Consider the following 26675-nt stretch of genomic DNA (forward strand, 5'->3'; position numbering starts at 1 on the left):
CTAGATGGCATGCTAATTGTTGAATGGGCAAGTGATGTCCTTTTTTCCACGACCTTTCTATCTCAGGGTACTTGTGGTCATGATTGGCTCCATGAAGGTACCACAAGCAGCAGACTACATGGTTCCTTTGGAAACTCCCTTAAAGAAGGTGCATTCATGATGGCAGGTGCCTGGAAATATGAGGGGTTCCACTGCATCAAAAGTGGATCTCTAAGTTGTGGTATATGTATGATATGGAAAAGTTGCTGGCTGAGAAGAAGCAAGCCGTTAAGAAATGAACAAAGATATGGCAATCTGATCCAATTACGATCGCCTGTAATACTGTCATGACCAAGACATTTCTGTGGACAATGATTCCAATGATTCCACTATGTGTTGTACAGGGTTCTTAGGGGAAAGGGAGGTATTCTATGGAGGGGGGGGGGGGGGGTAGGTAGATTATCAAATATAAAAGTCTTCTACAATAGGAAGGATAGGCCAATTGACGTTGATCATGTCTTTGTTACCTATTGGAACTGTTATAGTTTGCAACAGTGTTTGTGGAATTTATCAAAGTACTTCCATAAAATAAAATAAAAAGAAGGTGTATGCACGCAAGCATTAAAAAACATGACTTAGGCAGTTCAGGCTATGTTGGAGACATGCTTAAGCAAGGGGGAAGGGGTGATGCATGTTTACCAGATTATTCCATTATACCACCCTCCTAGAGTACTGTAGAGTACAATGGATTAAAAAGCCTTAGAGTTTGGCTATTTTGCTCTGCTCTTATGCGTAAAAGAAAAAAACAATGAAGAAGCAAAAGACCTCGTGGTTCTCTAGGGAGCAAAACGGAATGCCAACAGAAAAAGGATAAGATACTTCCTCTCAAATACAAATGTGCGTGACATGAAAAGTCAGACTTGACACGGTCATGTTTCAGCAATGATGCCTGCTTCAGGAGTCACTCAGTCCAGTATTACTGTAACACAGTTACTACTACTACTACTACTTAACATTTCTAGAGCGCTACTAGGGTTACGCAGCGCTGTACAATTTAACAAAGAAGGACGGTCCCTGCTCAGATGAGCTTACAATCTAAAGGACAAAATGTCAAGTTGGTGTAGTCTAGATTTCTGAGTATAGGTGTGGTGGTTAGGTGCCGAAGGCGACATTGAAGAGGTGGGCTTTGAGCAGTGATTTGAAGATGGGCAGGGAGGGGGCTTGGCGTATGGGCTCAGGGAGTTTGTTCCACGCATGAATTATATTGTAGTAGGCAACTACTTGTGGTAAAACCTGCTACACATCAGTGATGATCTGTGTGTCGGGGTCTATGCTATCAGTGCTTAGTACAATAATTCTGTGAGAATAATATTGGACTGAGTGACTCCTGATTCAACATCATCGAAACACGGCCATGTCAAGTCTGACTATTAATATCATGCACATTTGTAGTTGAGTGGAAGTGTCTTGTCTTTTTTCTGTTGGCATTAATAAACTCTTTAAGGACATTTGGTTCTTTGCCTTTTGCTTTGGACGATATCTCCTCACTGTTTTGTTTCTTGCTGTTAAGTGTACCAGATTACCTGGACCACACCTGTCTCTGTACTGATAGATGTCCCATACATCTCAGTCTACCAACCAGGGGCGTATCTGCATGGGGCCACGGGGGCCTGGGCCCCCGCAGATTTCACCCTGGACCCCCCTCCCACCGTCAACCCTCCCCCGCCGAGGTCCGCTTCCTCCTGCTGCTGCCTTTAAACATATTCCTTCAGCTGGCGGGGGGACCCAACCCCCGCCAGCCGAGCCGAGGTCTTTTAAGTTCTTCTTCGTCCTCCGTGCTGTTCAGACTTTGGTTCTGTGAGTCTGTCGTCCTGCACGTACAACGTGCAGTGACGTCAGACTCCGAAACTGGATTCAGCAGCTTTGAACAGCACGGAGGATGAAGAAGAACTTGAAAGACCTCGGCTCGGCTGGCGGGGGTTGGGGTCCCCCACCAGCTGAAGGAATATTTTTAAAGGCAGCAGCAGGAGGAAGCGGACCTCGGCTGGCGGGGGTTGGGGTCCCCCGCCAGCTGAAGGAATATTTTTAAAGGCAGCGGCAGGAGGAAGCGGACCTCGGCTGGGGGGGTTGGGGTCCCCTGCCAGCAAAGGTAGGTGACGGTGGCAGGGGGGGTGGGGGGTCGGCAATGGCAGCGACGGCGGGGGGGGGGGCTATAATGTGCCCCCTCACTCTGGCTCTGGCCCCCCCTACAGCCGAAGTTCAGATACGCCTCTGCTACCAACTATCAAGCTCTCTCCCAATCTGATGTCGATTTCTATTGGCTTTTAACATGATTTTGCAGGAATGTAGCAAGTTCCCCAATTTTAGGAGGGATGCTTTTGGCCAATCATGGTGCATTGACATCATCCCTTCCCCCCACCCCAGGTATTTTGTTTTTGGTACCTACAGTGCTGATTTTGAATGAAAGAAAGATTACATGACCAAAAAGTCTCCTTTCAGAGAGCAGGTCTTATCTAGGGTTCACTAAAAACTCCAAGAGGTCAGCAAGGATCCTAGCTTTATCCCCAATATATTTATGGATTTGTAGTTGCAATTACTCAACAAATGGAAAGAAACTGCAGGTCTAAAGATGCAACAAAGGTAAAATCAGAATTGTCTCAATCTGTCCCTGATGATATAGAACTTACTGGCCAACTCTAGTCCCATCATATCTCTACTTCAGTGTCATGAGTTTGAGATATGATTAAAGGGTAAATATCAGCCAATCATATAAAAAGACAAAACTGGAAGATAAATGTCACTGGGTGAAAGGGAGATGGATGGGAAATGGTCGGATAAATGGAACTTTTACTTGAGGGGTAGGGCAGGAAGATAGTGGATGAAGGGCTTAATGTTGTCATGATTTCATCACATAAGTTGCAACTGTCTCTCCCTCCTGTTTTTAAAATATAAATTTCAATGATAAAGCTAGCATGCTGTCCCTTAGGGAGCATAAGCAAGATGGGGAGAGGACAGTAGATCTAACAAAGAAAGCAATAATAGGAAAATAAAATATACTTAAGGATGAGCACTGTACTAGCGTGGCAATAAAGATATGTTGCCATGACAACATGAAGTCCCTGAACCGTCACCATTTAAAGTGAGTCTGGGAGTCAGAAGCAGCTTTTTATCATTGCCAACAATGAAAGTGAATTTAAAAAACAGAATAGCATTTAAAGAAAACATTGGTCCCCCTTTCTATGTGGTCTGTGGCCTTCTCTTGTTGTCCTCATTGTCATTGAGACAGAAATCTATTCAATACGGTGCTCACGATGCCTTATTCTACTCAGACATGGATTGCGTCTCCAAAGCGGATAGGAAAAGCTCCCCACTGTAGCAATTCCCCTTATTTTGGAAGGGTGTACATATTATGGACCCTGTAGTGTGAAGTTTCAGAAGACATTTCAGAAGAAGGTCACCATGTTAATGAAGATGCGGTTAGCAAGGCTTTTAGGCAGGATTTTATTCAGTTTTAGATCTTTTATAAAATTACCTCACAGTTTATGCATAGAAAGGTACATAGACAATGACTGGCTACATATATTTGAAACATGTTTGTGCTATACTGTTGGTTGCAAATAAATTTTAGGCCATAATTTGTACTGCTTTATCCCTAGTATTTTATAAAGATACATTGGGGTGATGAAGGAAATCACATACTTCTATTTCCTCCTTGGGTCTCAGCTAGGGAGTCAATTTTTTTCACTGTGGAAAGTTTATCTTTAATTTAACTATCCAGTGACTGACGTGGAGGGGCATTTTCGACCGGGGACGCCCATCTCTAAGGGCGCTCATCTCCGAGGATGGCGCCGCGAAGGGGTGGGGCGACCATATTTTCGAACAAGATGGCCAGCCATCTTTCGTTTCGATAATACGGTTGGGGCCGGCCAAATGTCAGAGATGGCCGGGTTTGAGATGGCCGGCCTCGTTTTTCGCCGATAATGGAAACCGAGCCCGGCCATCTCAAACCCAGCCAAATCCAAGGCATTTGGTCATGGGAGGAGCCAGCATTTGTAGTGCACTGGTCCCCCTGACATGCCAGGACATCAACCGGGCACCCTAGGGGGCACTTCTAAAAATTAAAAAAAAAAATTAAAATAGCTCCCAGGTGCATAGCTCCCTTACCTTGGGTGCTGAGCCCCACAAATCCCCTCCAAAATCCACTCCCCACAACTCTACACCATTACCATAGCCCTTATGGGTGAAAGGGGGCACCTACATGTGGGTACAGTGGGTTTCAGGTGGGTTTTGAAGGGCTCCCAGGTAGGGGGGGATGGGCCTGGGTCCACCTGCCTGAAGTCCACTGCACCCACTAACAACTGCTCCAAGGACCTGCATACTGCTGTGATGGAGCTGGGTATGGCATTTGAGGGTGGCATACAGGCTGGAAAAAAAAAGTTGTTTAAGTAGTTTTTTGTTTGGTGGGAGGGGGTTAATGACCACTGGGGGAGTCAGGGGAGGTCATCCCTGATTCCCTCCAATGGTCATCTGGTCATTTAGGGCACTTTTTTGGGACTTGTTCGTGAAAAAAAAGGGTCCAAAAAAAGTGCCCTAAATTCTCGCTAAAAACGGCTGTTTTTTTCCATTATTGGCGAAAGCCGCCCATTTCTGTGCGGCCGATAACCACGCCACAGTCCTGCCTTCACCACGCCTCCAACATGCCCCCGTCAACTTTGGCCGTTTCCGCAACGGAGTGCAGTTGAAGATGCCCAAAATCGGCTTTCGATTATACTGATTTGGCCGCCCACGGGAGAAAGACGCCCATCTCCCGATTTGGGTCGAAATATGAGCGTCTTTCTCTTTTGAAAATAAGGCGGATAGTTTACTATGGGGCTCATTTCTGAAAGAGAAAAACATCCAAAAAGTGTCATAAAGCAGCATTTGGATGAATTTCTTCTCAAAACATCCAAATCTGTGTTTTCGAAACCTAGTTTGCAAACATTTATTTATGCAATTAATCTGCAGTGCATTCAACTCACAAGGGGGTGTGTCAGGGGTAGGTTTAGGGCGTTCCTAACACTTGGACATTTTACAGCCATACCTCCCTCCCCCCAAAGATGTGATTAAAAATATTACTTACCAGCCTCTATGACAGCTTCAGATGTTATAGCCAGGTCTATTAGAGTAACAAGCAGGTCCCTGGAGTAGTGGAGTGGTCAGTGGAGTGCACTCTAGAGAGGAGGACCCAGACCCATTTCCCACACTACCTGTTACACTTGTGGTGGAAAGTGTGAGCCCTCCCACACTCCCCCAAAACATACTGTACCCACATATAGGTGCTCCTTCACCTATAAGGACTATTGTAGTGGTATATATTTGGGTGCGATAGGTTTTTGGCGGGTTTTGGAGGGCTCAGCATAGGGAGTAAAGGTGAGATGTATACCTGGGAACTTTTATGCAAAGTCTACTGCAGTGCCCCCAAGGATACCCCATTGCTCTCCTGGGATGTCTATGTGACCAGTTTGCTAAGAATGCTGGCTCCTCCTACGTCCCAATGGCTTGATTTTCTACGTTTTACACTTGAATGATTTTGGTTTTTCTTGAAAATGGCCCAAAAAGATAACACACAGAGCACAAAAACATCTTGCATGTGGTCATTTTTGAAAAAAAAAGATAGACGTTTTGCTGTTTCGAAAATGGCCATATTTCCTATTCGGATTTGGGACGTTTAGCGCAATATGTCCAATGTCCGACTTAGATGTCATATCGAAAATGCCCCTCCGTGTAATTTTGTAAGTCTATGTGCTTTGAAAATGAACATCGAAATTTCACAATGAACCAAAAAAAAAACCCAACCAAAATATCAATAAAACATGTTAACGTATCAATTTGACAGCAGAGTGGGGAAGTTTCAATAAATACTTAATAGGAGGCAGAGGCTTGCCTAAATAAATATGCTTTCGAATTGAGCCACTGAAACAATTTTGCGTAATTCAGTCGGCAGTGCATTCCATAACATAGCACCTTCAAGATAAAATATGGAGGAATGATACTTGTTTAGTCTAATAAGGTAGAAGGATGGCACAAAAGTAATAATTTATCTTCAGAGTGCAAGGAATGCGGGGCTGATAAATTCTACAATCTGCTGGTTATACTTTTCTCATTGTGATTACTCCACTCAAGTGGAGTGGCTGCCATGTCAGTCCACGAACATATGTAGAGCTAAAGGTCAACAGTCAGGCTGTAGGTGACACTTTTTTGTTTCTTTTGATTAACTGAATCTATATGTGAATAACTTTCATGAATTATACTCACTTAAATGCAAATGCAGCTAAGAGAGAATGATAACAGAAGATTAAACGAGCAAATTATAGGTTAGATGATAACAACAGTGTTCTTGTTTTCAGTGCTGAAAAACACTGCAAAGTAAATGAATGGGGGAGGGTGATGCGCCTGGGTATCCTTCTAGCTGTTACATAAGTTGATTAGACTGTAACGATGTAATGACTTGCAGGACATACCCAGATGAATCAAGCTGCCTCTCCCCCCCTCCACATTATCATTTTCTTTTTCAACTCTTTACAGGAGTGGTTCTCAACCCAGTTCTTGATACACGTAATGAGTGTGCATGAGCTACATTCGTATACAGTGAAGGCACAGCATACAAATTATCTCATGCATATTCATTGTGGATACCCCAGTGGCGTTCCTGGCCTGGATGGCACCCGGGGCGGAGCGCCGATGTGCCCCCCCCCGGGTGCAGCGTGCCCCCCCCCGCTAGATGACACCTCCCCCCCTCCGGCGAAATGACAACCCCCTGGGTGCACGCCGCTGGGGGGGGTGCCGCGGTGCGTGCCTGCGCCTACGAGTTCGCTAAACTTCGTTTGTTCGCTGCAGCTCCTTCTGCCCCGGAACAGGAAGTAACCTGTTCCGGGGCAGAGGGAGCTGCAGCGAACGAACGAAGTTTATCGAACTCGGAGGAGCAGTCGCGCCGCGGCACCCCCCAGCGGTGTGCACCCTGGGCGGACCGACCCCACCGCCCCCCCTTGGTACGCCACTGGGATACCCTGAAAGCTAAACTGACTAGGCGTGTCCCAAAGTCTGGGCTGAGAACCACTGTTTTACAACTTTCTCCACCCATCTCATGAATTTATGCCTCCCCCAATATCTCCCCTCAGCGGTCTCTTTTTCGGGATGAAAAGCCCTCATTTTATGAAAAGGATTTTTCATGCATTTATGCCACTATATGAGCGTAAAGCAATAAAATGACCTCGCATGTAAAAGAGCATACAGCGCAGTTAGACGTAAATCTCGGCAACCTCAGTCTAGGTCAGGGGTGTTCAATGTCGGACCTTGAGGGCCGCAACCCAGTTGAGTTTTCAGCATTGTCCCAATGATGAGATCTATTTGCATGCACTGCCTCCATTGTATGCAAATAGATCTCGTACATATTCATTCTGGAAATCCTGAAAACCCAACTGGGTTGCAGATTGAGCACCCCTGATCTAGGTGGTGTTTTTTTCAGGATTCGTGATTGGATTTTATAAAGTCACATACTAGGCTGCAAATAAGGTTCCCCCCCCCCCCCCCTTCATACATTGGCAACTTTCTATGAAATTGGCCTTTTTGAGTCTCTCCTTGTTGTTGTGATACAGCCCCTCAAACATCTGTGCTCCTTTCTCTGCACCCTTTTCTTGCCCACAGTATTCATACGTGGGCACACAACAAATTTGCATAACTCCTTTATTCCATATTTGATTACGTTTGTCGATCGTGTCAGCCTTTTTGGCTGTCACTGTATATTGAGAAATATAGAAACAGAGAAAACAAAGACAGATAAAGACCATATGGCCTATCCAATCTGCCCATCCATGCCTTCTACTCTCCCTATCACTCCCTCAGAGATCCTAGGTACTTGTACCAAGCTTTCTTGAATTCAGATACTGTTTTCGTCTCCACCACTTCCACTGGGAGGCCATTCCACAAATTCACCACCCTTTCTGTGAAGACATATTTCCTCAGGTTACTCCTGAGTCTGTTCCCTTTCACCTTCATCCTATGCCCCCTCGTTCCAGAGCTTCCTTTCTATTGAAAGAGACCTGCCTCCTGTGCATTTATGCCATGTAGGTATTTAAATGTCTCTCTTATATCTTTAAGTCTGTTCCCATATGCTAAGATGATGATTTTGGGGAAATATCCACATGATTTCAAGGTATCTTTACCTCGGTGTGAAAGCGCTACGGAGGTGAGAGGCACTGTCAGGTCAGTGCAGGGGGCCCGATACGGAGGGGGGCAGGAGCAGCGACGGGGATGGGGGGGGGGGTGGAGGTTGTTTCGCGCGATGTTCCATTCCAGGCGGCAGCATCGTCATCCGACAATTCGACTCCATTTCCCTCTCTGTTCCGCCCTCTGACGTCATGACGTCTTGACGTCTTGACGCGAGGGCAGGACAGAGAGGGAAGTCTGTACTGCGCAGTTGCAAGTGAGTACGGTCACTTGCCGTTTATATGTTTGATAATGACATTTGTATCCCACATTACAATCCAGATAATTTAGTAAATACATATTATAGTTATAAAGGAAAAATGTTCTGTAAATCTTCTATATACAGCCATAGGAAACTTTACAAGGTTTCGAAGGTCTTCTTCAGAGAACAGGTTTACATTTAGAACTTCACTTCTTCATATAAACAAAATGGCAGCCATTTTGTTTATACGAAGAAGTGAAGTTCTAAATGTAAACCTCTTCCCTGAAGAAGACCTTCGAAACCTGGCCAAGTCGGTAGAGGTTTAAATTGGAGATACATTGCTGCTTAAAGTCTCTTCAAAGCTAAGTTATAATATTCTATCTCTCTTGGAAAAAGATTTAAAAGTATTTAAGAAGTATTTAAGAAGAAGTTTATTCAAGAAACGATTGAAAATAAATAAATAAGAAAATAGGAGAAAACGGGTTGATCTACGACGAGGTGAACAGCACCATCGTTACAACTGAAAAGTGTTCTTTCAAATATACAGAATAGCACTTCGGCACATTTTTGGCATTTATGTGTGCATGTAAACACATACACATGTATATGCCATTATTGTAAACATTTATGCGAGTAATTGCCATGTAAATATTAGTGCCTATTTTATAGAACAACTCCCATTTGCCTTAGGGAGGCAAAACGAGGGATCACCAGGGAGATCCTATCCTCAAGAAGAGGGAAAACACTTAATCCAACTCTATGTCCGAGTTGGGGAAAGAATTGGTGTCCAGAAGCAGTGTCGGTACATGTGGGCAGCCTGTGTGATAGGAGGTGGGACCCAAAGCCTGGGTGCATCCAATTTTGCGGTTGAGCATGAGGAGCATCTGATGAGAAGTAAGTCACAGAGAGGACAAAAGAAACTGAGAGACTGCAGAGGCTGAGAAGTTTGAGAAGAGAGACTGGAGTCCCGGATATATCCTATACCCCAAATCTTAACCACACCTGAGAGTATCTGAAAGGAGGAGATTGGGGCTGCAAGGGGCCTGAAAGTTGAAGGAGTGGTCTAATGGTTAGTGCAGTAGCCTGCAAAACAGGGGAACTGGGTTCAATTCCCATTGCAGCTCCTTGTGATTCTGGGCAACTCACTTTGCCCCAGGTACAAAGTAAGTACCTATATACAATATGTAACTCCATAATAGCAAAAATTATGTTCAAAAAGCTAAACTTAGCTTTAATGCTTATCCCAAGGAGGTCCCGTTTCACTACTGGGAGCTTCTTCAGGGGAAATGTCGTGCATGAACATAATTGGCTCTACCTTGTGAAGAGTATGTTTTGCGTAGAGCCAATTACGTTCACGCATGAGATGGGGTCCACATGCTTAACTGACGGCTCATTACTCTAGCAGAAGCGCACTCTCTACAAGTGACATCATCACTTCAGGAGTACGTTTGTTCCACATGTTTTTGATTTGAACAGTTTCGACCCCTGAGGAAGGCTCTTTAGCCGAAACACGGCTCGTGTTGGGTCTTTTCTTTGGGTCAGACTTCCCGCTAGCAAATAAACTTTTGGACGCTTTCTATCGTGGTTTGCCTTGGTTTTGTGGTACAGTCCCACTTCCACCTTTGCTTTGTTTCAGGAGTTGGATGACATCATAGTGTTACGATTTTGCCCATGTTTCAGGCTCTCATCCATCTCAGCCCCTGCTGGCAAGACCTGGTGGCTGCTGTGGACTACCTTCTTGCCGTTTCCCATGTTCCAGAAGTCATGTCGGTCCGGGTTTTCCAGCCGTCCAGACTGGCTTGGGATTTTTGGAACCAAGCAGCATCCTTACCTGATGAACTCCCTTGTTGTTTGCCCTTATTAACCACCTGGGCGCTTTCTAGTTTGCCTTGCAACAGAGGTCCTCAGTGTAGTCTTAGACTGTGAGAGTTTTGTTGCAGTGCTACTTTGCTACTTTTCGTGTCAGCTAGACCTTGTCTGTTTTCTGGCTTATTCTTCTGCTGCTGCCTGCCCTAGACCTTGTTTGCTTCGTGGACTTTCCTTCTGCTCGCTGCCTGTGCTTCTGTTCCAGTCCAGCGCCTGCCCTGTCCTGTTAAGCCCTGCCGGCCGCCTGCACCCAGGGGCTCAACTCCTGGGGAAAAGCGCTAAGCGCAGGTGAAGACTGGGGTTCCTGCTCTGCCAGTTCCAGCTTGTTGCTTCTGCTGCTACTCCTGTCCAGCGGCTCCAGTCCGGTCTGTGCCTTGCTGCCTGTTTGAGGGGTTCTTCTGCCACTGCTGGTCATCGGTAGTGGTCCAAGGGCTCACTGTTCGTGACCGGCGAGAAGCATGACACATAGAGGCATATTTTCAAAGCACTTCGGGAGGCTAAGTTCCATAGGTTTCTATGGAACTTTGGGAGGCTAAGTGCTTTGAAAATGAGCCTAATAGTAACATAACATAGTAAATGATGGCAGATAAAGACCTGAACGGTCCATCCAGTCTGCCCAACAAGATAAACTCATTTTACATGGTTTGTGATACTTTATATGTATACCTGAGTTTGATTTGTCTTTGTCATTCTCAGGGTGGCGTCTTGAGAAACTCGCCACAATTTTGAGAATGCAGTGCTCAAGGAACAGAGGAATTTTCCCCTTATTCATTAGTTTTCTGCAAAACAGGGAGTCCCTATCAGGGATGGTGATTGATTGGCTATGAAGACTTTCCTATGTGAAGCCAAAAATGATGGGAGTTATGGATGGCCTAATGAAGATTGAGCTAAATGTGATTTAAACACTAAGGGGTACTTTTACTAAGGTGCGCTAACGGATTTAGTGTGCACTAAATAATAAGATGCCCATAGGAATATAATGGTCTTATCATTTCACGCATGCTAATCATTAGCGTATGCTAAATCCATTAGTATACCTTAGTAAAAGGACCCCTAAGTATGGATGTTGAAATTATGAACTGTTCCCAATTCATATACTTGATGTTTCACCAGTCATTAAACATTTTTTGTTGTTGAAAATATTATGATTTAATTTAAGATTCAAAATTTGTTTAAAATATAGAGTGAAGTTTTTTTGACCTGTGATGGAATATTTTGAATTTGAGTTTCTTAAACAAATAAGTACTCTGAGGTATTTTTTCTCCACTTTTAAGTTTCAGTGAGGTTGGATATTTTTGACGGGTGAATTCGTATATGAATAACTGAAGGTCCTTTTACCAAGCTGCGGAAAAAAGGGCCATGCAGTATTGGCAGGGCCAGTTTTCCCGCGTGCCAGGGCTTTTTTTACCACAGTGGGTAAAAAGCCCCCAGTCACACATGGCCATTCTGTAACAGAACTCTTACCGCGTGGCCATGTGATGGGAAGCCCTTACCGCCACCTACTGAAGTAGCGATAAGGGCTCCCATGCTAACCCAGCGGTATCTGGGTAGTGCGCAACGCTGCCCGATTACCGCCGGATTACCTCTGCGCAAGCCATTTCCAGGGGTTTTCTTTTTCCCTCAGAACTGGCGCACACTCAGGGCGGGACTACTGCTGGCAGCCGCATTGGGTTGGTGGTAGTCCCAGAAGAGCGAGTGGTAAGCCTGCGCTGGGCTTACGCTGCTCTGTAAATGGGCCCCTGAATGAGAAACATTTTTCCAAACTTCTTAAGTTATTTTTCCAGTGAGACTGTCCAGATACTGTTCAAATATTATACAACCAGCTGATAAGGACCATTAATACCTGTTCTGTGTGCCTGGGGAAGGGATGGTGGAGAAGGCTGTAATTTTAGAGTCATAGACACTAAAAAGAACTGTCTACCTGCCTCTGAGGCAGCGGCGTACCAAGGGTGGGGCGGTGGGGGCCGTCCGCCCCAGGTGCACACTGCAGGGGGGGGGGTGCAGGGAGCAGCCACGCGGCTGTCGGCTCCGCAGGTTCCCTTGCTCTCTCTCTAATGTTACTTCCTGTTCCAGGAAGGAGAGAACCGGCAGAGCCAAGAGCCGTGCGGCTGCTCTCAGCACCGCAAGAGCTGAGAACAATGCACTCGGGGGGGGGGGGGGGCGTGTTTCGAGGCAATGTGCTGGGGGGGGGGGGGGGTGACTATGCTGCACCCGGGGAGGGGACAACGCTGCACACAGGAGGGTGTGCAGCGGCGATCCGCCCCGGGTGGCAGCCGACCAAGGAACACCACTGCTCTGAGGTCATCTTCAGCTCCAGTGCATCAGGGAACCGGCTACCCTTGTCTAAGAAAAATGTGGATATTTTCTCCCTAGATGTCTTATTTTGTACATATCTATTCTGACACTCATCTCAAACTCATTTTGCTGGCTCATTCAAATTCTGTGAGATCCTCGATGAAGGAGGGTAGATGTATACCCGTGACTCATGTGGAAAGAGTAAGAAAATATTATTGTATAACATGGAGCTGCTTCATAAACCATAAAGTTCAAAGCTCCCCCCACACTAAATACAATATGTGTGATTCATTTTTACAATAAATAGGTTCAGAATTTTGCCGCTGTGAAAAATGCATGGTACAAGAATTAGTCTTCCAGGGCCAGCACCCTCACTTTTCTTGAGGGAGAGGAATTAGATTGTAAGTAAACTATCTGATGGCCAGGAAAGAGGGGCCAGGGTATGTAACTAGTGTTTTGGTCTCAGCCACAGCTGTCCTTAGGGGGAGAAAACATGGGCAATTGCCCCAGACCCCATGATATAATGAGGCTGCATATCACTGCAGTAGCCCTGCAGTCAGGGGTGGACTGACCATACGGGCAACTGGACAGTGCCTGAAGGCCCAGGGCTGTGTGTGTGTGTGGGGGGGGGGGGGGAGCCCTCAGTTCTTCCCTCCCACTCTCTTCTCTGGGACCGGGACTGGGATGCCCTTGTCTCCTGTCCTTGAACCTCCCCTTCGCAAGCAGGGACACTGGCAACTAAATTGTCCATCTGCAGCTGATGCCGTAACTTCCCTCTACCATGGCCCATCCCCTTCTGATGTAGCTTCCTTCTTCCATAAGCAGGCTGCAGCAGAGAAACGTTCCAGTGTCAGTGACAGATGGCTGATTTAGCTGCAGGACCAAAAGAAAAGGCTGACAGGGAGAGAGGAAGACAGCAGGACTAGGGAGGTGGCAGCAGGACCGGGGTGGAAGCATGACCAGGGGGGTCCCAATGGTACTTATTGCCCGAGGGTCCAGACCACTCTCTGTCCAACCCTGCCTTATGTAGAATTATCTGTCAGTATTGCCCACAGTTTGTTGTCACTTTCCTGCCCCAAAGACTGCAACAGAGTGCTGTGAAGCTAAGAGCTGTCATTTCTCCCACTGTGGAGTGATCAGGGGTTACTGAGTGCCACATGGGGCCTCCATGACCCTTCAATCCCAGGAAAACCCTGCCCTGGCTGATTCTCCGCAGGTCTCACACTCCCCTAGGGTCAGCTCTTGTTCTAGCACAACTACACTATAACCTTTATAGGTCCTATCTTTAGAAGTCTAGCCATAGATAAATAATAAATGAAAATCTTGAAAATAGGGGGTTTCATGTTTAATTTTACTTACATTGAGTAAGTTTCCAATCTACAACATGGCTTTGGCATTCACTGCATACATTGATGCTTCCCAAACTTACATAAAAAGGGCCAGGCAATGAGTGGCATTCCTGATCGAGTACACAGACTTGATGCACAGGTCATGAATGAAAACTATGCAGGCCCAGCTATTACTACTTTTCTGCTCTTGTTCCATCAGAAACCCTTAGTGTGACAGAGCTGGGAAAAACATACTGAGCCCAGAATTAATTGATGCATTAGCTAAAAAACCTCAACAGTTTTTGGCCAGCCCATTGATCCAAGGGCAACCATATAGTCAGACATGTAGATCCCATTTGGATTCTGAGACCCAACCCTGGCTCCTGTTCTTTGGAATACTCGGTTACGCTTCAGCAGGTGACCTGGGCCATGCTCTACATCTCAAGTTTTGGCACTGACACCATAACCTGAAGGAGGAAGTAGACTAAGTAAACTTCCCAGCAGTCAGGAATGAGGGGCCTGGGTGCCTCAACTCTAATTCCTTCAGCTCTCACAAGGATGGCAACTGGCTGGGTTGGACAACTGCTGATTGACTTGAATAACACAAGCGTTAGCTGAAATTAAATAGCCAAAAGCATCTTCTTGCAATGACGCATGGTGAAGGATCTGTAATTGAATTCTGCTGTAAGACGTACACGCAGGTGCAGCATTTATGGATGAATGCAAGCTGATTTGAGACCAGTTTTTGTGAGAGAAGGAAATCTGGTAAAACAAAGATGGAAAATCAGCTATTAAATACATGGAACTAAGTATTGTAAAGGGATGAAGGGGTGGTTTCCATTAAAGAGAAGTAGCTTCCTCTTTAGAATCGGAGTAGGCATGAAGGTGGGACTTGCAGGAGCAATGAATCTCCCCACAAGGTCTTGGGGCCAGGCCTCATTTTAATGGACAGTATAATCTCTTCCTCTGTTTCTGATTCTCATTAATTTCTGGGTCAAACCGTGCTCAATACTTTGGATAAAACATTCTGGTGTCTTTAAGAATGTCAAGGAAATTAATAGTGGCAAAGAGAGAAAAGGAGATAGAGATAGTTCTTTGGAGAATGTAATATGTTAGGCCAATTGGATGCCACGTTTCTATGGCAGCAGGATTTTTCCATGCTGCTATAGAAACGGAATAGTTGAAGGCAGCTGTCGGATTGGAGGAAGGTTTGTCCTGCAGCCCCCAGTCAAAGATAGCCAGCTACGATATTCTGCTGCATTGTGATCATCCACAGTCAAAAGCACCTTCATCATCATTGTCACATATTGGATGTACCATCTAGCCATCTGTACTCCCATGAAGGTTTTTCACACATAGGGCCAGATTCTATATATAGCGCCTGAAAAATCCACGTGGAACAAATTTCCGTCCAAGCGTGTTCTAGAAGCGGCGCCTAGATTTAGGCACGTTATACAGAATATGCTTAGTTGATATCCCAGTGCCTAGAACTATGCGCATCCATTTACACCAAGGGAAACATGGCGTAGATTTAGGCACAGAGGGGCATATTCTATAACAGTGCGTGTAAATTTTGGAATGCCCACGAAATGCCCGTTTCCCCACCTATAACCACGCCTCTTTTTGGCTGCACACATTTGAATTTAGGGGCTCTGCGTTACAGAATACACTTAGCGAGTTGTGTGTGCAAATTCTAATTATTGCTAATTAATGCTCATTATTGCTCGTTAAGTCCTGTTTTCGTTAAGACAATTACACGTGTTGTTTTAGAATACGCTTGGATTTTGGCACGGAACACTAGCAACAATATATAGAATCCAGGGGGATAAGGGGCAACAAGATTTGAGGAGATAAAAGTCCGATGGCAGTGAGTGAGGGAATTCTAGGTTTGGTGCCCGGTTTGAAAGTTTATTTCCTGAGATGCCCCATTAGAAGATGTGAGAGAAGTGCAACAGTCTGGAATGTCTATCTTCTTGAATCAACATCACTTTCATCGCCTGGAATGCCACCAGCACAGGTGATTTCTGCTCTGTCTTCCCCTCATGTCCTTCACTCCTTGTAGTGAAATTGAGCATGCTCAGTTTCACTAAAAGGAGTGTGCCGGAAGTGAGGGGAAAACAGAGCAGGACAGGCAACGCGGTGGACCCAGAGACCGGCGTTGGACAACGCTTCAGCTGGTGGGGGGTTGGGGACCCCACCAGCAAAACCAGAGACCCAGAGAAAAGTTGGGGGGGCCCAGGCCCCTGTGGCCCCACATACGCCACTGGTAAATTCTAATGCACTGATCTCCAAAGGGGTCATGGCCATGGGAGGAGCATGGGCGGGTCATGAATGTTCCTACAAACTATGTGCACTGTTATAGAATATGCCCGATCCGTAACTAAGTTAGGCATGGGCATCTACACTGGGTTTTAATTGGCGTCATTGGTCATGCCTAAATTTAGTCATGGGTCTGGGTGAAACACATATTCTATAAACCGCACCTGTTATAGAATAGCACTAAGTGGTTTTTTTTTCGGCACCATATACAGAATCTAGTCCTATATGTATAGAATGTATACCTTGGACATTTTTTTAAAAAGCAGTTATATGTTCAGATGAAAGTATAGCTGCTCTTTGAATATTGCCCTTCATCTCCATCATATAGCCCTTCCCACTTATTAGACTATGTACCTCTTATTCTCCTCAAGGAAGTCTACAATCTCCTGTTCGCTGTTGGGTTTGTTGGGAATGGTGATTGGCTCACTGTGGAAGGGCTCATAATAGTCAATCTGGTTCAGCTTCAAGCTCAGCTTCCTGGCAACCTACACATTAAAAGTGGAAGGCGGGGGGGGGGGGGGGGGGGGGGGGGGGGGAGGGAGGGAGGGAGGGAGGAAGGTAGCAGCAACACAAGGGACAAAGAGACAGGAAAGGGGAAGGAAGATGAGTGGACGGAGGGAGCAAGAATATAGAGGCAACAGAAGTATTGTTGGAAAATAAAGAGAGTGAAGAATTGTAGAGGGAAAAAGAAGGGTGGGTAAGCAGAATATGAGATAGAGAGGAAAATGGAGGGCATGTAGAAAGAGAGAGAGGAAGAAAGCTGGATTAATAAATACCAAGTAATACAATGATTCTACAGCATTGCAGAACACCCTGAAGGCACAGTAAACAGTGGTGAACTGCATTTGCGTACAACTGTGTAGGAAACTTTATTCTCTTGATAGCTTGTGAAAGACGGTGCTATTTTGTATTGGAAAAAGCACACAGCCAAACAAGCAAGAAGGCAAAAGGAATAATTAAATGCATTCACTTAGCATATATTAGGCTGGTATAAAAACTGAGGAAATTTCTCTCAACTCGCCTTTTTAAGATTATGTCTTACTTAGAATAAGACTGCCCGTTAACTTTCTTAATCGGTGAATTGATCAACCAGTTCCAGTTGGTTTTACATTGTGAAATGAATGCTTTTCAGTTATCACAGGTTAGTTTTTCATGATTTAAGGTACTAAGGCAAATTGAGGCTCTACTACACTCTCCTCTTTAACCTGACTGTTATGTATGTCTGCTTCAGCTTTGGTCAGTGATGTCATACATCCTGGGAATCTGAAGTTCTTGGAAACCAAGATGGCTACTTTCTTCCCTTCACTTGTATAAATATTTAAAAATAAATTTGTTGGTCAAATGTGAAAAATGTATTAAAATACCTTAAAAATCAACAACGGGGTAATTTTGTTTATTATGGTTTAGCTGTTGATGAGATCTTGTCTCTAAATACTTCCCTATGATTCCTATTCCTCTCCCCTCTGCCGCGTCTTGCTGCTTTTTCCTAGTACTTCTACTAGTATTAATATATATGGAATGTATATTCTCATACCTTGCCATCAAAAGTGGCATAGAAAGAGATGTAGGGATGGAATTCTTCAGCTGCGTCTTCATAGGCCTTGAAATCTTAAAGAAGTAAACAGATTTAGATTATCAATGTACATTTTGGTATGCTTTAATATCCCTGTAGCCTATCAAATTTGGCACTCATTAGTAATCTGTTACTAGCCATTTTCACATAGCAGGCTGCTTCAAGCATCTACCACAACACCTGTAGACCATAGAAAAGTAAGTTCCAACATCCCATAAAACTCTGCAAGTCCAAGAAGGCACTGGGTCTTGGAATTAAAAATGCAAAGGGGCTTAGCCCTCTTTAGAGATGTAAAGCTTTCCTAATATATGTATCAATCCTATTTTCTACTTTGGAGGTGTCCATATAGTGATGCCCCTGACAAGTTTAAGATAGCTATGACTTAATTGTGATTTGATTTCAGATCTGCCCAACCTTCAACAGCCTGATATGATTTGGGTGATATAATGGAGTGGAGGAGTAGCTTAGTGTGCCAGGCTCAAAATCCCATGGTGCCCAGTTCAAATCCCACTGCTGCTCCTTGTGATCTTGGGCAAGTCACTTAACCCTCCACTGCCTCAGGTACAAACTTAGATTGTGAGCCCTCCTGGGACAGAGAAACAGAAGCCTGCCCTTGCAGATCAGCAGTGCGACCGCGCAGGCTTCTGTTTCTGTGAGTCTGCGTCAGACTCACAGAAGCAGAAGCCTGCGCAGCTGCGTTGCTGATCTGCAAGGGCAGGCTTCTACATGGAACGTTGCTAATGGAGGAGTAGCCTAGTGGTTAGTGCAGTGGAACATCGAACGTTGCTACTATTTGAGATTCTACATGGAATGTTGCTGAGTGGAGGAGTGGCCTAGTGGTTAGAGCACAGGTCTTGCAATCCAGAGGTGGCCGGTTCAAATCCCACTGCTGCTCCTTGTGATCTTGGGCAAGTCACTTAACCCTCCATTGCTTCAGGTACAAACTTAGATTGTGAGCCCTCCTGGGACAGAGAAACAGAAGCCTGCCCTTGCAGATCAGCAGTGCAGGACGTCAGACTCACAGAAGCAGAAGCCTGCGCGGCCGTGTTGCTGATCTGCAAGGGCAGGCTTCTACATGGAATGCTCCTAATGGAGGAGCAGCCTAGTGGTTAGTGCAGTGGAACATGGAATGTTGCTATTATTGGTGATTCTACACGGAATGTTGCTGAGTGGAGGAGTGGCCTAGTGGTTAGAGCACAGGTCTTGCAATCCAGAGGTGGCCGTTCAAATCCCACTGCTGCTCCTTGTGATCTTGGGCAAGTCACTTAACCCTCCATTGCCTCAGGTACAAACTAGATTGTGAGCTTTCCAGGGACAGAAAAAAAAACCTAGCGTACCCAACTGTAACTTACATTGAGTTACTACTGAAAAAGGTGTGAGCAACATCCAAATAAAAAATTATTTGACTTGAAGTGATATACTCTATTTGACACATCAGTTAAGAATTGCCCTTTGTATCTGCACTCTATACGGGAAATTCTCTAAACCAGGAGCTTATGTTTACATGCATGTTAGCCCCCAAAGTGTGCACTTAATTTGTATGCACAATTTTGAGTAACAACCCAATTAGCACCAATAATTGGACCCTAACAATTGATTGTTGGCATTAATTGGCAACGTTCTATAAAGATGCGTGTGTAAATTTTTACCATCCAACTTAAAAGGAGACGCGGCCATGGGAGGGTACTGGCTGGGTCAGGGCATTCACTAAAGACATGCACACTATTGTAGAATCCGGGGGATCTGGGCATAATTTACAAGCGAGGATTTATACCAGGGTGTAAAACTAGGCGCAGATCCCGGCACTACGCGTCCAACTTGGAGCGCCGTTTATAGGATAGTGCTCAACGCTCATTTTTTGATGGTCAAATTTGGGCACCATTTACTGAATCTTGTTCTACCCCTCCAATATTCAAAACCATTTAACTGACCAGGAACTGCACCTGGCCGGTTATATGGCACTGAACTGGCTATCCAGCGATATTCAGCTGCAGATAGTCAGGTATCCCCTGCTGAATATTAACTGATAGCGCCAAGGAGATAACCGGCTATCCACAAATATTCAATTCGTATCTGGCTATTGTAAGTGGCCACATCAGCCCCATACATAGCTGGTATATCTTTGACTGGTTTAAAATTAACTAGTTATCTTCGAATATTGACTTAGCTGATTAACTTTAATCTAGGGTTACCATATTTTGTCCTGTCAAAAAGAGGACACATGTCCTGCCCCTTGCCCCGCCCACACCCCGCCCCCTTTGCATCCTCACCCCATATATAGAATCCAAGGGTTTGATATGACGGCACATGCTTTGCCAGTAGGCCTTGCAGCAGTGGCAGCCTAGGCCAACTGAGGCAGGGACCTCAGGCGTCACTCTTCTGAGCCAGCATCGCCTCCTGCCCTTAATTGCCCAACTTGTTTTCACCAGTTCAGCTTTCTTTCTCATTTTCCAAAGGCAGCAGCAGCGATTCCAGAAGCTGCCCTGCCGCCAGTCCCGGCCCCTTCTCTCTACTGCGACCCGCCTCCAAGGAAACAGGAAGTTATGTCAGAGAGGCAGGCTGCAGTAGAGAGAAGGGGCTGGGACCGGTGGCAGGACAGCCTTTGGAAAAATGAGAAAAGAAAAGCTGAACTGGTGAAAACAAGTTGGGCAATTAAGGGCAGGAGGCGATGCTGGCTCAGAAGAGTGACGCCTGAGGTCCCTGCCTCAGTTGGCCTAGGTTGCCACTGCTGCAAGGCCTACTGGCAAAGCATGTGCAGTCATATCAAACCCTTGGATTCTATATATGGCACTGAAAACTGCGCGCCGAAATCTGCATGCAGATCGAAGACGTGTGAGCAAATTAATTAGCTAATGGGCCAGTGGAGGAGTGGCCTAGTGGTTAGGGTGGTGGACTTTGGTCCTGGGGAACTGAGGAACTGAGTTCGATTCCCGGCACAGGCAGCTCCTTGTGACTCTGGGCAAGTCACTTAACCCTCCAGTGCCTGCCGCATTGAGCCTGCCATGAGTGGGAAAGCGAGAGGTACAAATGTAACAAAAATAAAAAATTAACATGTAATACATTGTTAATTAATTATTACAGTTAATTGGCAGTAATTGGAATTTGCATGTGCACTGGGCGCTCAAATCCATTAGCATGCAACTCAAAAGGGGGTGGGGCAGGGGCATTCCAAAAATTGCAGGTGTAGTTATAGAATAGCACCGTTCCTGCACCCAAATGCCAAGAGTTGGGTGCCAGTATTTACACTAGCTGACATAAATACCGGTGCCCAAATTTGGACGTGAGAATCATCTCTAAGCGCTATTCTATAAACAGCGCTCAACTTGTAGCGCTAATTGTAGAATACTGCTCCACTCCTTTTTTTTCTGGTGCTGATTTTTCAGCACCTTTATAGAATTTATTTATTTGTTCCATTTGTATCCCACATTTCCCCAGGCTCAATGTGGCTTACATAGTACCGTATCGGCGTTCGCCAATTCCGGTATGAACAAATACAAGGTGATATTGTGGTAAAATAAGGCTCATGTGTGATAGACACATTAGGGGAGCTTAGAGAGGAAGAGTTCCGTTATGTCCATTACAAACTTTGGTTTCGTTGTGTTGCATGGATTCAGGCTTTTAAGTTGGGTCGGTGGGGTATGCCTTTTTGAATAGGGTTGTTTTTAGTGATTTCCAGAAATTTAGGTGGTCATACGTTGTTTTTACGACTTTGGCAGTACGTTCCATAGTTGTGCGCTTAATAGGAAAAGCTGCATGCACAAGTTGATTTGTATTGGAGTCCTTTCCAGCTTGGGTAGTGGAGATTTACGTATGTTCGTGCTGATCCTGTTGTATTTCTGGTTGGCAGGTCTCCAAAGCATGTCGTTTTACATTGGGCACTATTTTATGAACCCATCTATACATGTGAAAATGACATTATAAAATGAACCTCCGCATGCCTATGTTTGTTAGGGAAGTTCGTCAATCCTTGTAGAGGTACAGGAGTCTTTCCCTTGGGAAAATGAGCAGGGTTGGAGCAGGGTTGGATATCTAGTCAGTGTCCCACTGCCCAGCAGTCAGATTAAATGTGGTCTTTATGCAACTTTGTTGGCAGTGTAAGGTATCAGCTTCATTCACATGCTTTCATGTCTACAGCTGTCTGTGACATCACAAGCACGGTTATGAAATCCCATCTTTGTGATTGAAAAATTCCTTTATCAGCAACTCAGCCAGCTGGAAAGATTGCTTAAACTCTTTACCTATTAATTGGAATGATTCAGACTTAAATCAAGTAGTCATCCCAGGCTTCTCTGATAGGAATATGAAACCTACCAACTGCAACAGACCTAGGATTCAGCTTTGCTAGTAAACGCCCGAGTGTGAGGCAGCAGTTCAACCACAAAGGGCTGATATTCAGACCACAGGATGTAGCCAGGCTGCCTTCCGTGGTCAGTGCTGAGCCCGGCTATTCATGCTGGGATATTTCCGTTGACCGGCATTGACTATCTGGGGTGGTTTTTGGACAGTAGATTCAGCACTGGCTGGTTAAGTTGAAACTAGCCAAAGATAGGCCTGCTATTTAGTCGGCGATGCGCTGATATTAGTGGATAGCTGTTATATCGCACGATATAACCAGTTATCCGCTAAGCACTATTCGGCAATATTCAGCGGGAGAAAACCAGTGATCTCCCACTGATTATGCTGGACAGCCAGTGAAGTACCATTTAACTGGCCAGAATGGTTCCTGGCCATATAGGTTTAAATATCAGGGGGAGGGTGCCCTCTATTAAGGTGCCCAGTGGCAGTTGCTGAGCCAATATTTTATAACAGCATGTGGTTGGCAAGATGCCATGATAGAATACGACTGTAAACTCGAAATGGCGTGCTGAAATTTAGGTGGGGCCATTTACGCCACATTGCGCCATGAGATGTGCGTAACTTATAGTGTTTTATCAGTTGTGAGCATGTGCTGCAGACACGCCCATGCTCTGTCCATGTATATGCCCCTCAAACGTACAATCAACCTTATAGATTCGGCCTTAGTGCACCTACGCACATTACTGTCATTTTTCTCAGGAATGACATGTGTAAGTGGTGGGCTCTTGTAGGTGTCAAGTTATAGGATTGCATTTTCCAGCAGCGTTCAGTGTTTCCTTACTGCCGCAGGTGTTATGCCAGAAATTCAATGCCGGGCCAAAAGAGCCAGTTTTGCATTAGGCGCTGACCGGGCATTTTTAGCAGACCAACCAGCTAAGTCCACTAAAAATGACCAGTTAACCCCAAACAAGTGATTCAACCAGCCTTCTTTGATATCGACCTGTCAGTATTTAAAGTATGAAATCACACTTGGTAGAGTTACCCATCCTCTTTCACCCCTTTCTGGTTTCTAGCTGTCATCTTTCAGGGTTGCACTGAACTTGGGGTGACATCCCAACTCTTATGTTTTACAGGGGCGTAGCAAGACAACAGATTTTGGGTGGGCCTAGGCAAGAAGTGGGTGGGCACCAAGTGTTCTCTCCCCCTCCCCTCAACCACCACCCAAAAAAATATCTCGGCTGGTGAGAAAAATGCTTCTTTCCAACTTGGTAGTCTGCAGCAGGCATGCACTGAAAACTGAGCATGCGCAGGTGCCGTTATTGTGGAGAGTAGCGTTTTCGTTACCATCAGGGGGATGTCTTCAGCTGGCAGAGCTTGGGATCCCCACCAGCTACCACTAAACGTGTGCTACTGTTGGGTGGGCCTGAGCCCTAAGTGGGTGGGCCACGGCCCACCCAGGCCCACTTGTGGCTACGCCAGTGTTATGCTAAATCACCTGTAATCTATCTCCTTTTAAGATAAAAACTCTCCACAAAACATCTTGACCAAATTAAAAGATTATGTGCCTGTTTCAGCCTCACCACATCATGTTTATTAAATATGATTCAAAGGGATTTTTTTCTCTCTTTCCTTATGGTGAGGGAACACGTGTTTCAACATTACCATTAGTTATTGAAACAAGAGATGACAACCCCAGAGTAAGTGCTTCATATACAGGGTAAGTCAGTGCATGACTGGCTCTATTTATGAATCCAGACAGAATATCTGATCACGGGCAGCAGCGTAGCAGCCTTTACACACTGTGCCACGATTTCTAACCCTGAAAGCTGCCTTCAGAACGGTTGCTGAGAGCATTACCAAGTTGTGTGTGGTTGTTTAAACGGCTGCTTGTGCAAGGATCTCTGTGGGACTCGTGTGGTGTATATGGTAATTCAAGTGTGTGTGTTCTGGAGCAGCTCCTGGCTGGTTCGATCCCGCATGTGACTGCTTGCTCATCAGATCATTCCTTATGGATCCATCCCGCTCTGTTGCTGTTTCTGATGCGTGTGTGGGATTACGATTCCTTGGAACTGAGGACCTCCTAAACTGCTGAGTGACTCAGTTACCATGAGGTATGATTTCCCACACAGGACAATACAGTCTGCGATGTCAGAATAATGGATTGTAGAAAAAGTTAGCAACAAATAGGGGAAGTCTGTCTTTACCCTCACTTTGCCATGTGATTGAAGAATATCTCTTAATCTGTATCTTTAGAGATAGAGGGCAATATGGAACCTTCACGTGCTTCTGTCCTAAAGATATGCTAAATGCTGGACCAGATCTCTGGAGAATGGAGGTTTTCAACTAACCGTGATTGGGTTCAACAAGTCAGGGAACTGGGAACTAGGCCACACAGGGATGTTACGAGGGTAGAGTTGAGGAGTAGCGGGCAGTAGGCAGGTGCCGGGAAAAATCAATGGACCACACAAAAAACAGTCCTACCTATGCCCATTGAGCTACGCAGCACTGAACATTGTCTGCACCCAAATATTCCAATCTCCCTACCTCCCTCCTACTCCTCAAAACTGCAAAAGACTCCTCCTTCCCTGCCTCCCCTGGAACAGCAATTGAACCTCCCACCCAAGGATCCCGCTAAAATTGCTCCATGGACCTGCATATGACATTTGAGGCTGGCATAGAGGCTGGCAAAAAAAAAAATTTAAGTTTTATTTTAGGGTGGGAGGGGTTGGTGACCACTGGCGGAGTCTGGGGAGGTCATCCCCGATTCCCTCCGGTGGTCATCTGGTCAGTTTGGGCACCTCTTTGAGGCTTGGTCGTGAAAAAAAATGGACCAAGTAAAGTCGACCAAATGCTCGTCAGGGACGCCCTTCTTTTTCCATTATCGGCCGAGGACACCCATGTGTTAAGCACGCCCCAGTCCCGCCTTCGTTACACCTCCAACACGCCCCCGTGAACTTTGGTCGTCCCCGCGACGGAAAGCAGTTGAGGGTGCCCAAAATCGGCTTTCGATTATGCTGATTTGGGCGACCCTGAGAGAAGGACGCCCATCTCCCGATTTGTGTCTGAAGATGGGCGCCCTTCTCTTTCGAAAATGCCCCTGACAGTTTCCCACGGTAGAAAATAATTTTCTATTTTCTAACAGGGGGGGGAGGGGGGGGACATTCCCAGTGGTAATCGGCAGCATGGCCACGTTGCCAGCACATGAGCCCTTACCACCAAATAAATAGGTGGTGGTAAGGGTTCAGGCAGTAATTAGCTGCGCACTCTTTTTAATATTAGTGCACGGCCATTTACTACCTCATTTTACAAAAGGCCTTTTTACCCACCATGGTAAAAATGGCCCAGCACGTGCCAATTTCACGTACCCACACTAGCATGAGCCACTTTTTAACCCAGCTTAGTAAAAGGGCCCCTTGACGCGTGCTAATCATTGGCATACACTAAATCTATTAGAGCACCTTAGTAAAAGAACCCCAAAATTGGTGTGTGTATGTGGGGGGAAGGGGGATAATCCTAAATCTGAGAACGAGGATCTTAAAAATATATTAGCAGGAGTAGGTATACTGCGATGTTAAGTAGTTTTTGCATGATTTGCCAAACTTCTTCCCAGAATTTGTGAATTACATGACATTCAAACAGCATATGTGTCAAAGTGCCTTTCAAACGTTTGAACTGATTTTACCCCGTATGCCTGTATTACTTTAATTAGAGGAACCAAAACTACGAGTCCATGCATATGATGGGATAAAACCAGAACTGGATCAGCTTGTAGTCAGGGACTGGATACCTACGTTCAGAGTCTTCTTCTTGAAGTAACCAATGAGCTTGGAGTCCTCCTCCTCTTTTTCAAAGGCTTCAAGCTCCTGAAATCCATCAACAAACTCAACCGGATCCTCCAGAACCTAGAAAGATACCAAACATATCTCTGATAACATGTAGGTGGTAGGTAGGGCATAGTCATGGGCGAAATCTGGACAAAGTCTAGTAAGTTCTATCTGCCCGATATTCAGAACCATTTAACTGGCCAGAAACTGCACCTGGCTAGTTAAATGGCACTTAACTAGCTATCCAGCAATATTCAGCGGGGGGGGAGGGTAGCTAGGTCTCCCCTACTGAGTATTCCCGATTAGTGCCTAGAGGAGATAACTATATCGTGCGATATAACTGGCTATCCCTGAATATTCAATTCATGTAAGGCTATTATAGGCGGCCACATCAGCCAGTTTAAACTTAACCGATTATCTTCGAATATCAACATAGCCAGTTAACTTAAACCAACTAAAGTAAACTGGATATTCAATGCCGGTCACTTGAAACAGCCCGGCATTGAATATCCAGGCTGACCGCTGACAGCGGAGCTAGTCGGGCTCCCTCCCATGGTCTGAATTTTGGCCTTATATATGGTGCTCAAAATTGTGCATACAAATTTGGGCACACGCCCATTTAATTGAACAAAGCCAATTAGCGCCAGTAATTGGGCACTAACAATCAATTATGAGTGCTAATTGGCGACAATTTGAATTTGCATGCGCATCTTCCTAGTCAGTATCCTATAAAGGCGCACGTGCAAATT

The 26675-nt window shown here is 45.5% G+C and overlaps 1 protein-coding gene across 1 annotated transcript in view; it reads right to left on the minus strand.

Annotated features, from left to right (window-relative positions):
• CASQ1 (calsequestrin 1) overlaps positions 1-26675 on the minus strand; it is a 109027-nt gene that overhangs the window by 36116 nt on the left and 46236 nt on the right. Inside the window, 4 exon segments of the mRNA XM_030187108.1 lie at positions 16588-16718; positions 17768-17841; positions 25894-25908; positions 25911-26004. Coding sequence (XP_030042968.1) covers positions 16588-16718; positions 17768-17841; positions 25894-25908; positions 25911-26004 — 314 coding nt within the window.

The sequence above is a fragment of the Microcaecilia unicolor genome, chromosome 14 (genome assembly GCF_901765095.1).
Source record: "Microcaecilia unicolor chromosome 14, aMicUni1.1, whole genome shotgun sequence".
Lineage (NCBI taxonomy): Eukaryota > Metazoa > Chordata > Amphibia > Gymnophiona > Siphonopidae > Microcaecilia > Microcaecilia unicolor.